At 40.1% G+C, this 13387-nt stretch overlaps 1 protein-coding gene across 2 annotated transcripts in view; it reads left to right on the top strand.

The window, feature by feature from the left end:
* SLC9A7 (solute carrier family 9 member A7) overlaps positions 1-11947 on the top strand; it is a 69024-nt gene extending 57077 nt beyond the window's left edge. For both annotated transcript variants that reach the window (XM_036385609.2, XM_036385616.2), the window contains 3 exons: positions 1205-1287; positions 4470-4575; positions 10210-11947. In XM_036385609.2, the coding sequence (XP_036241502.1) occupies positions 1205-1287; positions 4470-4575; positions 10210-10458 (438 nt within the window). In that variant the 3' untranslated portion in view covers positions 10459-11947. The remainder of the gene's footprint in view (positions 1-1204; positions 1288-4469; positions 4576-10209) is intronic.
* Positions 11948-13387: the final 1440 nt, after the last annotated feature.

Here is a 13387-nt window from a genome sequence, read left to right as displayed (position 1 = left end):
TTTGGCCAGTTCAGACTGAGCTTGTCCTCAGTAACTGAGGAATTGCTGTAATGGGAACAGAGCATGGGTATTCTGTTCTCATTCAGTGTCTGCTGTGGAAAAATCATGTTTGCTTTTTCCCATGCAAACATAAAGAACTTACCCATTTGTTTCCATCTTTAGCTGTGCATTGCATTGCTAATGTAGTTCATTAGTCAGTTCCCTTTGGATTCATCTTTCTCTCACCAAGCCAAGATTAGCAGTATGCCACAGTTAAAGAAAATGTACCATTTGGGAAGGGGAGGGAGTGAAAATGTATTAGGTTTAACTCTTGGTGGATCATGGCTTCTTGCAGGTCAGAAGTACACAGTGTAATCCTGTCTTGTTCTTTTCCAGTAGTTTGGAAGATGATTCATACAAGACATTCATTTGTTTTCCTGTGTTTAACTCTGGCCTCTGGCCATAAACACCCCCCCCCCCCCCCCCCAACCAACAAAACAAAAACACAAAACAAAACACTCAAACCCTAAACAATAACAAAAGTAAAAACAAATGCAGCTGCAGAGCAGCTGGTGTGATCATTTGCAGCACTGTGAGTTAAGAGATTAGATTTAACACTGTTAGCCCTTTCAAGGTTGATCCAGCATTTCTGAGATTTGCACGACCTCCCTCAATTGTAATCTTTATAAGGATTTTCCGTTAAGCACATTTCTTTTAAATGTGATATATTTCATCAGGTTTCTGAGAATTTATCGGATACTGTAATTTCCCTTGTTTTTCCAAAGAAGCAGCATGCTTAAGAAAAAGCCATCAAACCTAGAGTTAGATCTAGACCTAGAATTAAGGAAGCCAAGCAAGCAATGAATAGGAATCAGTCTTGGACTATCACAAGGCGTATTTGTCAGTTTGGAAGTTAATTCCATATCTGTTACTAGACTAACAGTGAGATAGGGTTTTGGGCTCCAGGGAACTTGGTGGTAGAGGAGTTTTTAAAGTAACATGAGTGCATTGAAGACAGCCTGGTTCTCTGCAGTCATTTCTGGTCTTTCTAGGGAAAGTAAACTCAGTACAAGCAAGTCTCTAAACAGCTTTCTTCTGCATTTCAAGTACATATTGAATTTGGCCTCTTTTTTTTTGACAGAACATTACATTATGAATTATTGGAGTGTATAGTTACGCATTTTTCTGCCTGAAGTAATTGAAAATGTTTTTATCTTACTTTTAGGATGGCCAAGATTCTGCACGAAGGAACAGGACGAAGCAGGAAAGCGCTTGGCTCTTCAGGCTGTGGTACAGCTTTGATCATAAGTATCCTTTTGAAACACAGCTTAATTTCAAGGCATGAAATGTTCACTTTTTTCCTTTCCATGTACCCATATGTAGCCCTAAGCACTTGATCTTTCTCCTCTTTGACTCTCAAGTATTTGACAGGCTCAAGACACAGAACTGAAGCTTGAATTCACTGGCTCAGCAGTCAGACCTTTCATTTCCCTAATGCAGCGTGTGTGACACTTGCTGGAGGACAGAAACCAGTCAGAGATGAAGTACCTACCTAAACAATAAGACAGACAATTAACTATTTCAGGTCTTCTGATTTGTTCTACTAGTCTGGGCTTCTTTTCAATGATGCTAATAGCACAAACTAGGTTTCCAGTTCATTGTACCTATCTAAGCCTCAACTTATTGCTCTGCCGAGCCATCTGTTTTTGTGATGAAGTCCCAAAATCTGTGGTTGATTCCTAAAGAGGAAGTTCTGGAACTAAAAATCTACATGAGATCCAGCTGATCTCCTTAAGTATATCCAGAAGGTACTATGGGTATTAAAGCAGAGTGTCTCTGAGTGTATATAGTACTGTACAACCTTTCTGAAGCTATTACTATACTATTTTGATCACCTTGTTTAAGATTCTGAGCAACTTTTGTGCAGCTGTCCTGTATTTCATGCTTGTGGTTTTGGGTTTTTTTAATCTACTTAACTTAATCAGTACAATATTAATTATGACACATTAAGTGTGTCACAGCTGCTCCTCCTCAACAGCTTAGAGTGACTTGGCAGGAAATGCAAAGATAATCTTGTGGCCATGGCAAGTCACACCTAGAAACCCAGAGAAATTTCAATACTGAATTCCTAGTAATTTCTGGGGCAGCTAAATATACACACTGACCAGAGATAGGGCCTTAATGTTCTTGTAGCTTCCATGTGAGTCTTTTCACTGGTGTCATGGCCTTTGATTGATGAAAGATTGCTGGGCTAGTTGGAGCATGGTAGTTTCCTTCCAAGCCTTGTGCAGAAGGCTTTCACACCCAGGCAAACCTAGCTAACAGGCTGAAAATGTTTGGATCTAATAGCACTTGCATCTTTGGGATAAAATCTGTTTGTGACCAATGCTTTCAGATGCAGTAGTACTGACCCAAAGCACAGAAGGGAGTGTATGTGCTATTTTAAATATTCATAAATGCTTGTAATTCCAAGTTAACTCTTCAAATTTTGGTGACTGGCCTCAAAGTGCCTCAAGATCAATTTTTATTATTAAAAAAACCAAAAAACAACAGAGAGACTTTGGTGCTAAAATCATGAACGGATCTGGCTGTGGCTGACTGCTTCTTTTTTGCCTTTTTAAGAAGGAAGCAGAGCTGTTCTCATCCCCTGCCTTTACAAAAGGGATGTGCCTGATGACAGGAGTAGTTGGCAATGCTGACTTCCCTCAGCTGATGCTTGCAGAGAGAACAGTCCTTCCCTAGCAGCTGCAGCAAAGGCGGGGGGAGTGCCTGGAGAAAATTATAGCCCAACTACCTTCTTCACAGACACTTAAAGATCCTGACAGTGCATTCCCTTTTTTTTTTTTTTCCAATAGTGACTAGCAATATTTAGGAAAAGTTAAAAGTTTCTGTGAAGTTTGTGCCAAGGACACTGACATTGAGAGGCAGACTGTCTTACTGTATGTAGAAGTAAAAGTCTGCTCCTGCTGTTGGAAGGAGGCATTCAGACAAGCATTGGTACAGATGGGATGATCTTTAGAATTGCCACCTCTATATCCATGGCTAAATGTTTGGGGTTTTTTTTGCTGGTGCATTCACTTGGTTTCTGGGTAGAAAGGCATATTGTCTCAAAATTCACTCTTTGCAAGAGAGCTTAACTTGAAAAATATGTAAGTGATGGAAAAGTGTGCTCCAGAGCTCACTATTGCCTGCAGAGCTCTGTACACATGGGTGAGTGGGAACTTCACTCCTGTGGAATGCAGAGTTCACTTAATGTTGTGGGCTGTTCCCTTGGTTCACCCACAACTGTTAAACATGGAGAAAACTGCAAGTTTGATGAAGTAGCAGATGTCTTCAACGGGGCTTGTTTTTTCACGGCTGGGTTGCTGCCTGTCTGGCACAGGGCAGGATGGAGCCTGGGTTAGTGCAAGGGCAAAGAGCTTGTTTCTTTCCAGGAATGGGTGTAACCACACTCTTAGGGAAGGAGGAAGGAGGAAACATAACTCTGCTGGAGTAAACAGCTATGCCAGGCTCTGCTAAAGGGAAGGGCTAGCTCTCTCCTAAAACAGGCCCCTTTTAACCCTCTCTTTACCCTAAGCATCTTAATGGGAAAACGGTTCTATTTCCAAATAGACTTGATTCTCTCCATGCTTAGAGGCCTAAGAAAGTAACTAGAATACCTGCAACTTATATATTTGAATTTAAAATAAGATTGATTGATTCATGTGCTAGTCAAGATCAACATGCTGCTTTTTAACAGAAACACATATTTTGACTCTGGGTATTTTTTTTCAGGCATATCATCAGGGTGGAGTACTCATGTGAAAAATGTGGATTTACCAGGGCACAGACCATAAAATAGGGGTAAAGACACTTTCCTTTCCCATGCCCATGTTCCCTCAGTGTCATCTAGGTAGCACTGCTTTCCTTTGATACTGTGGTACATGGTTCATACAATTTTCCCTTTGCCTTTCTGGCTCCATGTGGTAAATATATGTGCACTGCAGAAATGTCTGTGAGCATTGCCAGGGTAATACCTCTGGTTGCACCTCTGTGGCTCAGTAACCAGCAGATCAAGTGGCTGTATTGCTTTGAGGATGTTGAATGAACAGAATTTCTGTATTTCCCTGTACTGAGCCATGAAGGAATGTCAGCTTGCTGCCTATAGCTTGCAACCTTGACACCATGCTCCCATCTTCAGAGCAGAAATACCCTTGGACCTTTCAACACTAAAGCACCTTTGGTTTCTCCTTTTTACTTGAGAGCACAGAACCTAGAAACATAACAACTCTTTGAAACTTGTAAGAAGAAAGTTTGCTAGTGGTCCTTTTAGAAGATTAGTGAGTAAAGAAACCGCCCTTGAAACAATCAAGGGGAAAATGTTGGGAGGGTGTTTTACGTACAATTATTGCATATCACAGTTCAAAGGCAGAACCACATTTATGTACAATTGTCTCTTTATTTTCAATAGTGGTTTTTGAGCACTGGTGTGTTTTCCTTAACTACTGAAGTTATTTAAAGCCAATTCTCACTCACAGTGGCCCTCCACTGACCACAACGCTGCCCAGCTGGTGTGGCCTGATAGCCCGCTGTCTGACAAGTCCCCAGGTCTATGATGTAAGTAGAAAAATTCAATGCCTCTTGGTTTTGTTTTTAATGTATTAAACTTCAGCAAATCAGTGTTTTTTCTCTTTAGGTAATGTCCTGGTTTCAGCTGGTCTGATAGACATACTGCAAGAAAGTCCTGGTTTTCCTAGGCAGAAAAGATTTAAGATTGTCTCTGAGGCAAAAGCTCTGGTGTTTGAGATCAGGAATTATCTTATTGTTCAAATAGTACATTAGAAAAATAACATTTAAGGTTATGGGGAAGTTACATGCCTAGTCAATAACCCAGTTCAGTGAATCACTTCAAAATATTCAGTCCCTTCTCAAGGCTTTTGGACAAGATTCTTTGCCTGTTACTGCTAAACTTCAAGGTCTCCTTAGAGATGTCACTGACACATTTACCCAGCTGGGAAAAAAACTCATAGCGCTTCCCTTCGTTGTTTCCACTGCAAAATTTGAGATCAGATTTCAGAAACTGTTAATCAGTTACTTATCTCAGTCTAGCAGGTCACCACACTGTCTTTACAGCCGTGTCTTGCAATAATTAGTGCTCTGTTCTCATATTACTCTTGTAGGATCCTGATACTTTTCCTTCTTATCTGCACAGTGCTTCTGAAATCTACAACCTTTCTTGAGCTCTTGTAAATAAAGCCATATTACTGTGTGGGACATCTCAAATTTGCAGGTTCTCTGGGATATTAATATCTCTATGCTCAAGTAGTCTTGGACCAGTTGTCCAGTAATCATTTCCTAAAAATTACAAATTCTAATTGCACCTTTGAAATCTTCCCCACATTTCTTTCTGGGTATCATTAGCATCTTACTTGTACCTGATAGAAAAATTTCAAAGAACTTAGAGATACCTGTTGCCCATTTGGAACTGCAGTAATGCAAGAAATTGGCCTAGTTCCCATCTTTGCAATGGCACTGGAGGTCTTGAAGGCATTGAAAGGATTGGAATGCATCCATCAGACCAATTAGCCCTTGTGCACTACCCATATGTCTGCATTTTTATGATTTTATGAGAGTAATTGTCCAGTAACTGAGGATCTAACTAGAATGAACATGCAAGCTTTGACTCTCATTTTCTCTTATAGTTGGCTCTTTTTCTTTTTTTTTTTCCTCATTACTCATCATTGTTGGCTTCCACCAGATGTGGAAACTTACTATTTAATGGATTGGCTCTGTGATACACACAGGACATTAACTTCATTAAAAATGCTTGTTAGGTTGTATACTTTGTTAAGGTGTATAATACAGAACTTTCCTATTGTATTCTCTTTCTTGTTCCTATTTCAGTGCAGTGCTGCAATTGTCTTAGGAAAGAATATGATTTTGAAGTTTTATAGCTTCCATTTAAGATTTCTGAACGCTGCAGTTGGTTTGTCTTTTTGTTTCTTTACATGGCTGACTTTGCCACAGCACGGCTATGACATTTCATTACTGGTTAATAAGCTGTGGAATCTTTTTGCCTTTCTATTAACTGCAGGTGAAGCAACAGAGACAGCCATGTCTTTGTGGGGACAGAAACTGCTTAGAATAGTGTTTTTGTGAGGTATTTCCAGGACAATTAAATGGCACACCTGTGAGAATTAAAGACTCAAGATTGTCAGTTAAACAAGAAAAATTAATCATCTGTAAATACTTAATTAAGTACAGCATAGCTGTAAAATATATTTCCCAAACAAGTGTTCAATCCTGGATCTCATTACATGTGCATGTCTGAGTTATGATATCTGTATAGAAAAGAAAGCAATAGGTATGTGGCTATGCTGACTGTATATTTGCAGATTGGTTTTAGCTTTTGTTTTTTCAGGTTTTCTTTTTCTTCTCTGACTTCATCACAACCTTACTTAGAATTCACTCTCACTTCCACGAGTGGGAGTAGGTCTTTTTAATTAAATGCCAAAGGGGGTTCAAAAGTCTGAAAGTCAAATAATCCTCCAATGCAGCCCACCCACAACTTATTCCTCAGCATGAGATTGTGTCCTCTAAGCCTCAATTTGCATGGAGAATGTGTAGGGCTCTGAGTCAGCCCACAGGGGTGAGGTACAGTGGATTTTTTCCAGAGATGATGTTACTGTTCCTTGCTGACATTCTTCCACTGCTTTAAGGCTGTGCCACTAGGCTGCTTCCAACCCAGACAGACAAGTTGGAATTTAAAGCATGAAAAGGTGCTGCAGTTAGCAGCTTAAATTTTAAAAATTATAATTACTTTTTTTCTCTTCTGGTGTTATTTTCAGTGCATGATCAAACTGATGTAGGTCAGTTATTTTGCTTTTTCTTTTGAAATGTCCTTTGAAACTTTTAGTAAATTTCTGTTCTATCAGTCATTTATTCCAAGTGAAATAAGCCCTCCTGGGGATAGTTTGTTGTTGGCGTTTGTTTGTTTCAGGGCTCTTGCACGCTTTAAAAAAAAGTATTTCTTGCACATACACAGTATGATAACTTGGTATGAAACTAGAAAGAATTGAAGTAATTTATAAATATGCAAGCCCAGTGAAGAAACTTGATTTGCAATCTTTGGAGAAGATAACTCTCAAAATGGATAGGAAAACTGTTCAGCCAGGCTTCCCCCTTCCCCCTCCTTAGTGGTTCTAGCTTCATAGCAAAAATTACTTAGTTTCCTTGTTGAATTTAAATTCAGCTGAGAAAGAGAAGTTAAACGGACCATCAGGTTTAAGTTTGAATATATTTTGCATGCATGCTTTCATTTTGGAGCCACAGGATAAGTAACTTCTAATGCAAGTTCTCTTATCTGTGATGCCTGTGTTGTGCTCAGCACCAGCATTTGTGATGCCAGCATTTTGCACATACATCGTACTTTGCTTGTGCTTTTTTTTACATTGTCTTAGGAGGCAATAAAGACTGGCTTTGTGAGCAGTAACTCAATTTAAATAAGCTTTTATAACAAAAAACATCTCCAGCATGTATTCTTAGGAGCAGGGACAGCTTTTACCACAAAGAGGACAGTCTGCAGAGAGGTCCCTCAAGGGTCCCTCAAGGTTATGATCAGCACATCAAAGCAGAATTCAGGCTTTTGCAGATTTGGATTCAGGTCTTTAGCCATTCTAGTGTGTCAGTTTCAGTAGTGTCGTTCAGACCTGTGTTTTCTGAGTGAATTGAAGCTTTTCCTGCAGAACCTTAGGGGATTGCAGAGGCCTGTTCAGGGTTATTCTTGGGAGTATTTCAAGTCTCTGTGGATCTATTTGGATACATTTCCTGTCTTTCTTGAACGAATTGTTCATGCTGCATGAAACACGATAAGTTTATTCACCCATCCTCTTTGTTTGCAAACATAGTAAAACTGTATAATACATGAGATTTTTTGTGCGTGTTCTCAAGGGAAATATAGGAAATAAAATCCATGCTGCTTGCAGTACTATTCAGAATGGAAACAAATAAGTGGACCTTGGCTCATACAAGGTGATGTTTGTTCACTACCTTGAGAGAAAGCTCAGTGTTTTCTCTGGAACTGATGATGTTTAGGTACATGTAAGTGCAGCCTGGGACAAACCAAGAAAGACTGAGTCAGGACTTGCCATACAGTATAAAGCCTGTGACCCTCTCTTTCAGTATCACGTATCCAAGAGCACTCAGCCCTTTGGGGAAGCTCAGGTGTAGTGTGTTCTTACAGTTTCTTATCTGCTAGGTGGCTGCAGGAGTTCACTGCTCAATAGCATTGTGGAGACAGGAGGTGCTTTGGGAGCTTGCTGCAGCCACTTCACGCGTGGGCCTGGTACAGCAATACCTTCTGGTGCTCTGCTAGCTCTGCCTTCCCCTCCTTGGTGCCTCTCCAAGGGCAAAAACCATGAAGGGGAGCGTGTGATAGACCTTAGCAGCTTCTTTGACTTTTTAAAACATAATCAGTCAACAGTAACAGATTTCCTTCTTCTTACTAATTTTTCTGATTTTTCATCCTTATTTGAATGCCTCTTCTTCAAAACAATATATCTACAGATACCAGATTTTCTTAAACTGATTATTTTGTGACCCTTTTAATAATTTTGGTCTTGTTCCTCAGACGTTTTTTTCTTTACAACTAAAAGATTGCAAAGGCTATTTATGCCAATTATAGCTGAACCCCTTCATTTCTCCCTTTTTTTTCTATTTAAGATGGTGCCAGTAGATCAGTGTTTTCTTTGTGATCAAAAAGCAAGTGTCCTAACCCATATTTGCTCTTTGAGAACAGTGTGCTCTCTATCAGACTAACCCTGTCACCAAAAATCGGTGATAAATTTGGATGCCGTAAAGGTTTTAAGAAATTAGCATTCCTTCGAAGTAGAGCTTGTCTTGCACCCAACACTGAACTGCACCATTTCTTTCGTTGATTTTGGCAAACTCCTGACACCTCTTCTAGTCCTTGTTAGTTATATATTCTGTATCATCTAGAGACTTCTGCTGCTTCATTTTGTCTGATTATCTTTCTGACATAATGACAGGAAGCTTTCCTGGGAAGTTTTATTTAGCCAGGAGCTGCATTTTTCATCATGGACAGGTTAATCAGCATTTTCCATCTCCAGTGCCCTGAACTCCTGTTCTGCAGTAGAGGCAGAGCTTTCTGTTCACGTTGATCCCAGACATCCCATCTCACATGGCCTGTGCCCCCCTTCCTTTGCCGCAGCACAAGGAAATAATGCATTTTGAGAAGGCAGCCTGATCCGTGTCCAGCCTACCGAGGGAACAGCAGTACACGTTGCAGCTCCTGCTAAGCAGCGCAGAGCCATTCATGTGGGGAAAGAATTGCTTTCTGTTGCAAGAAAGCAAGCTTATAGCACTGATTGGAATTTTCTTCAAATATGAAGAAAGCCCATTTTCTGACCAATTCAGCCTTTTACCATGTTAAACAGGAGTGCAACATGGTACAATTATTGTGGTATTATGCTGTGATAGAGAAATGAAGTGTTTCATTGCACTTTGGCAATTTCTATTCTCTGACTAAATATTTCAATCCATCTCTGCCAAAATAAATTCACAGGGTTTTGTGAGCCACTTAAATGATTTTGAGAAGAAAACACATCAGAACTAGTTACAAAACTATGAAGGAAGCATTTTGTTGTATCCATTCTTTATGGCTCAGGAGCATGCCGAAGAACTAGGTCAAGTAATTCTTTATTTAGGAATAGGTAAAAGTAAGGAGATAGTTTGAAAAAATATTGTTAGTTCTTGATGTGTAACAAAAAAGTGTTGAAGAATTCTTGAATACAGAGGCTTTGGGCTTTCTGAGTTCTTATTGACTTGCATGAAAAGTTTACTAATGAATTTGACTAATTAACAACAGATGCAACACTGTATCTGGAGTGGCTTAACTGTGTTTGATCTCCTGTACTGCCTTCTAAATTGTCATGCAATACCCAATATGTACCACTCATCTCTTGTACTTCCAGTGCTACTAAATCCTGGGTTACCCGTTCCATAACCTAGTTCTTGGCTTCAGCTCCCTCTCATCTCTCCCCAGTAGCAGTAGTTATACAGGGAACAGTAAGCTGATTTGCAAACACTGGCTTCAAGGTTATTTTTAACATTTCTTAAGGTGGAACCTTATCTCTTCTGTAGTGACATGTAGGCGAATTCCTCGGTTATGTTCTGGGCAAAGAAAGGTGCAGTGCACTGTATAAAGATTTTTCTTTTTTTCCCTCTTTTCAGAATCAGGAACAGCTTAGAGAAGAGGATTCTGATTTTATTCTGAATGATGGTGACCTTACCGTGACATATGGTGATACAACAATAACTGCAAATGGTTCTTCTGGTCCCCATACAGCTACCACTAACCTTGACAGCAGGAGAACAAAAAGTAGTTCAGAGGAAGCACTGGAACATGATTTGGGAGCAGCAGATCATGAAGTTACAAGCAGGGGTACCCGGCTAGTATTTCCTCTGGAATACAATGCATGATTACTGACTCAGTAAAAATAACTCTTGCTCTGTGAATGGATCAAGGAAGACTGCAGGCCACTGTGTCACTTGAGGTGGGGGTGTTTATTTAAACAAGTTAACACGCAGAAGTGGTTTTACTAGGGTCTGAAGATGTCACCTATTTTTTACTCAAGATGCTGACAGAGGGGTTTTCTAAATGTCTGAAAATAGACAAATGAGAAAACTGGTTATTCTCCTCTTTCCAACTGCTTATCAAATCCAAGTATAACTAGCATGCTGCAATTGTCTTGTTCAGCTGCAGCAGGTCTCTCTCTGAAGAGAGGTACATGAAAATGTCATAGAACTGAGCTTGTCTTGGCTTAGCTTGAGAATGTGGAAGGACAACTATAAACTTGAAAATTATTAAGAGACAAAAAAGATTGTGTGTGTATCTGAATGTGAAGAGATCCATTTTTAACTTTTCTCTTGAGGTTGAGGAAACTCAGTTGGAATGGGACAGCAAACATTAGGGTTGCAGATGTGTGAATGAAAGACTGGGGAATCTGTTACTGCAAAATGTACTTAATCTATTCAGGGAAAAAAAGGGAAAATAAGATTTCTTTGCTGGCCAGCTGTTAAAATAGGAAGGCCATGAAAGCTACTTGTCCCTTTAGCTTTGGGCAACTTGACTATTACTCTTAGCCTAACTTCTAGTGCCTCAAAAGAAAAACATCCAGCTTCCTGTGGTCTAAGATGTACCTGAAGCCAATGTGAGCCTGGAGCCAGGCTCTCTTGGGTAGCAGTCACAAAGTAAAACTTTCTTTCATATGAAGATAGTTGGAAACTTGGGCTGGGAAAAACAGCAGATAGGAGGAGGAGAGAAATAAAGAGAGAGAGAGAGGGGCAGTATTGAACTTGCATGGAAACAGGAGGTTTCATATTGCTCAGAATTCATGGATTCTGCTTACAGTTCTTGTGTATGATAAACAGCAAACATCTAATTAAACAGACAAACAAATACTACTGTTTTTACCATTTGTGACTATCCTAAAAGAAAGCTGTTTACCCTTGTTCTCTCTCGCAGAGTAGATGTGAAACTTCAGTGGGGCATTGCACAACAGCATATAAGCTACAGAAGTGATGAACTGTAGTATCATCTTAAATGTGAAAAGGGAAGAATCTCTGACTAGTATTTAGCCCACTTACATGTAGGCTAGCTTTAACTTATTGCTAAATGCTTTTTAATTTCCAGATGAGGAGATAATCATTGTCTTTGCCAATAGCTGAAAATGTATGCTTTGAAGAGCCTTTCAGCTATTTAAAGCATGCTAAAATGTGATTTCATTCTCATGTCTCAAAAGATTTATTTTTTTAAAGAGTTTGTGGCCCACTAACGTGATGTAATATCAGTTTGTCCAAAAAGTGTGTTTTTCTTGCTGCCATTTCAGTTGTTCCTCTCATAAAACTGTGTGTGAGTAAATACCCACTCTGTTTTTCCTTAACTATTAAACTTATTGGGCTAACCTCAGTACGTGAATTTCCTGCTGCAGAGGAACTTTGCGGTTGTGTTGTCTAGTCTGCTTTCTTTTAAATGTGTTCTCTAATGAGTGATCTACCTCCTGTCTGTCTCTCCAAGGAAAATTTATAAAGGGTATTGATCTGTAAAGACTGTCTCACATTATTAAGAAAAGAGACGAGGAAACTAGGAGTCTTTTTGTGGAAAAATTGTAAGACCAATATAGAATCAGAGAATATTCCCAGTTGGAAGGGATCCAGAAGGACCATCAAGTCTAACTCCTGGCCCTGCATAGCACCATCCCCAAGGGTCACACCTTGTGCCTGAGAGTGTTGTCCAACACTTCTTTGGACTCTGTCAGGCTGCTGCTGTGACCACTGCCCTGGAGAGCTGTACCAGTGCCCAAACACCCTCTGGGAGAAGAACCTTTTTCTAATATCCAACCTAAAATTCCCCTGTCAAAACTTCAGGCCATTCCCTGGGCCCTGTCACTGGTCACCACAGAGAAAGATCAGTGCCTGCCCCTCCTCTTCCCCTCACGAGGAAGTTGTAGACTGAAGTGAGGGAGCTTTGCTCTTAAATGGTGCAGGGTTACAAACCCTGATGAAGATGGCTGAGCAGAACAACTTTTCAGGCCCATATGTGTTTTGCAAAAAAAAGCCAATTCCCTTCACTTCCCTGGGAGCACAGGCAGTTTATCAGTTAAAGCTGAGGAGCCATGAGCAGATCCTGTGACTGCCAAGAGCCCTGCTACACCCAGGGGCCCAGCACTGGAATTTCCAGGGTGCTTTCTGTGAGGGGTGTTCCAAGCGCTGCTGCCGCTGGCTCCAGGAGCAGCTCTGATCCTCGATCTCCAGTTACCAGAAAGGAGGAGCACTATGATAAGTGTGTTTACACTCCCTGCTACATATCTACTATGCAATGTAAACTGGCTTTTCTGATAAGCCTGAACAAGGCTGAAGTACCACATACTTGGTACTTGACCAAGTCTAGCCCTATTCCAAGGATGCATGTTTTCTGGCCTATGAAAAGACCAAAAAAAAATTATTTGCTTTGACAATGAAGGAATTGCCTTTGGGGAAAGGATTGCAGGAATTTTAACAGGAGGAGAGAAAAGAATTCTTTTTTTGGCTGACCTTCTGAAGAGCTGATCTGAAACAAGTAAATAGCAAAGGTTAAAATTATGTCCATTATTAATGAAATGATGGCTACTATGTTTTACTCCTGGGGGGAGGAAAAGCTCTCACAGTTAGAATTCTAGCAACCTTAACAGATATTATGAGCTGCTCATGCTACTTAAGAGGCCACATTCTGTGATTTTTGTCTTTATAATAAGATTGGCATGGTCCTTCATGGATAATATCAATTTAACTCCAATTGCATCTCTCTTTAGATAGTGTTGGTCAGCAGAATGTCTTTTAGTCTTATTCTGGACAATAAAACCCTAAGAAC

Source organism: Molothrus ater, chromosome 2, assembly GCF_012460135.2.
Source record: "Molothrus ater isolate BHLD 08-10-18 breed brown headed cowbird chromosome 2, BPBGC_Mater_1.1, whole genome shotgun sequence".
Lineage (NCBI taxonomy): Eukaryota > Metazoa > Chordata > Aves > Passeriformes > Icteridae > Molothrus > Molothrus ater.
This window is presented reverse-complemented; position numbering and strand designations above follow the sequence as displayed.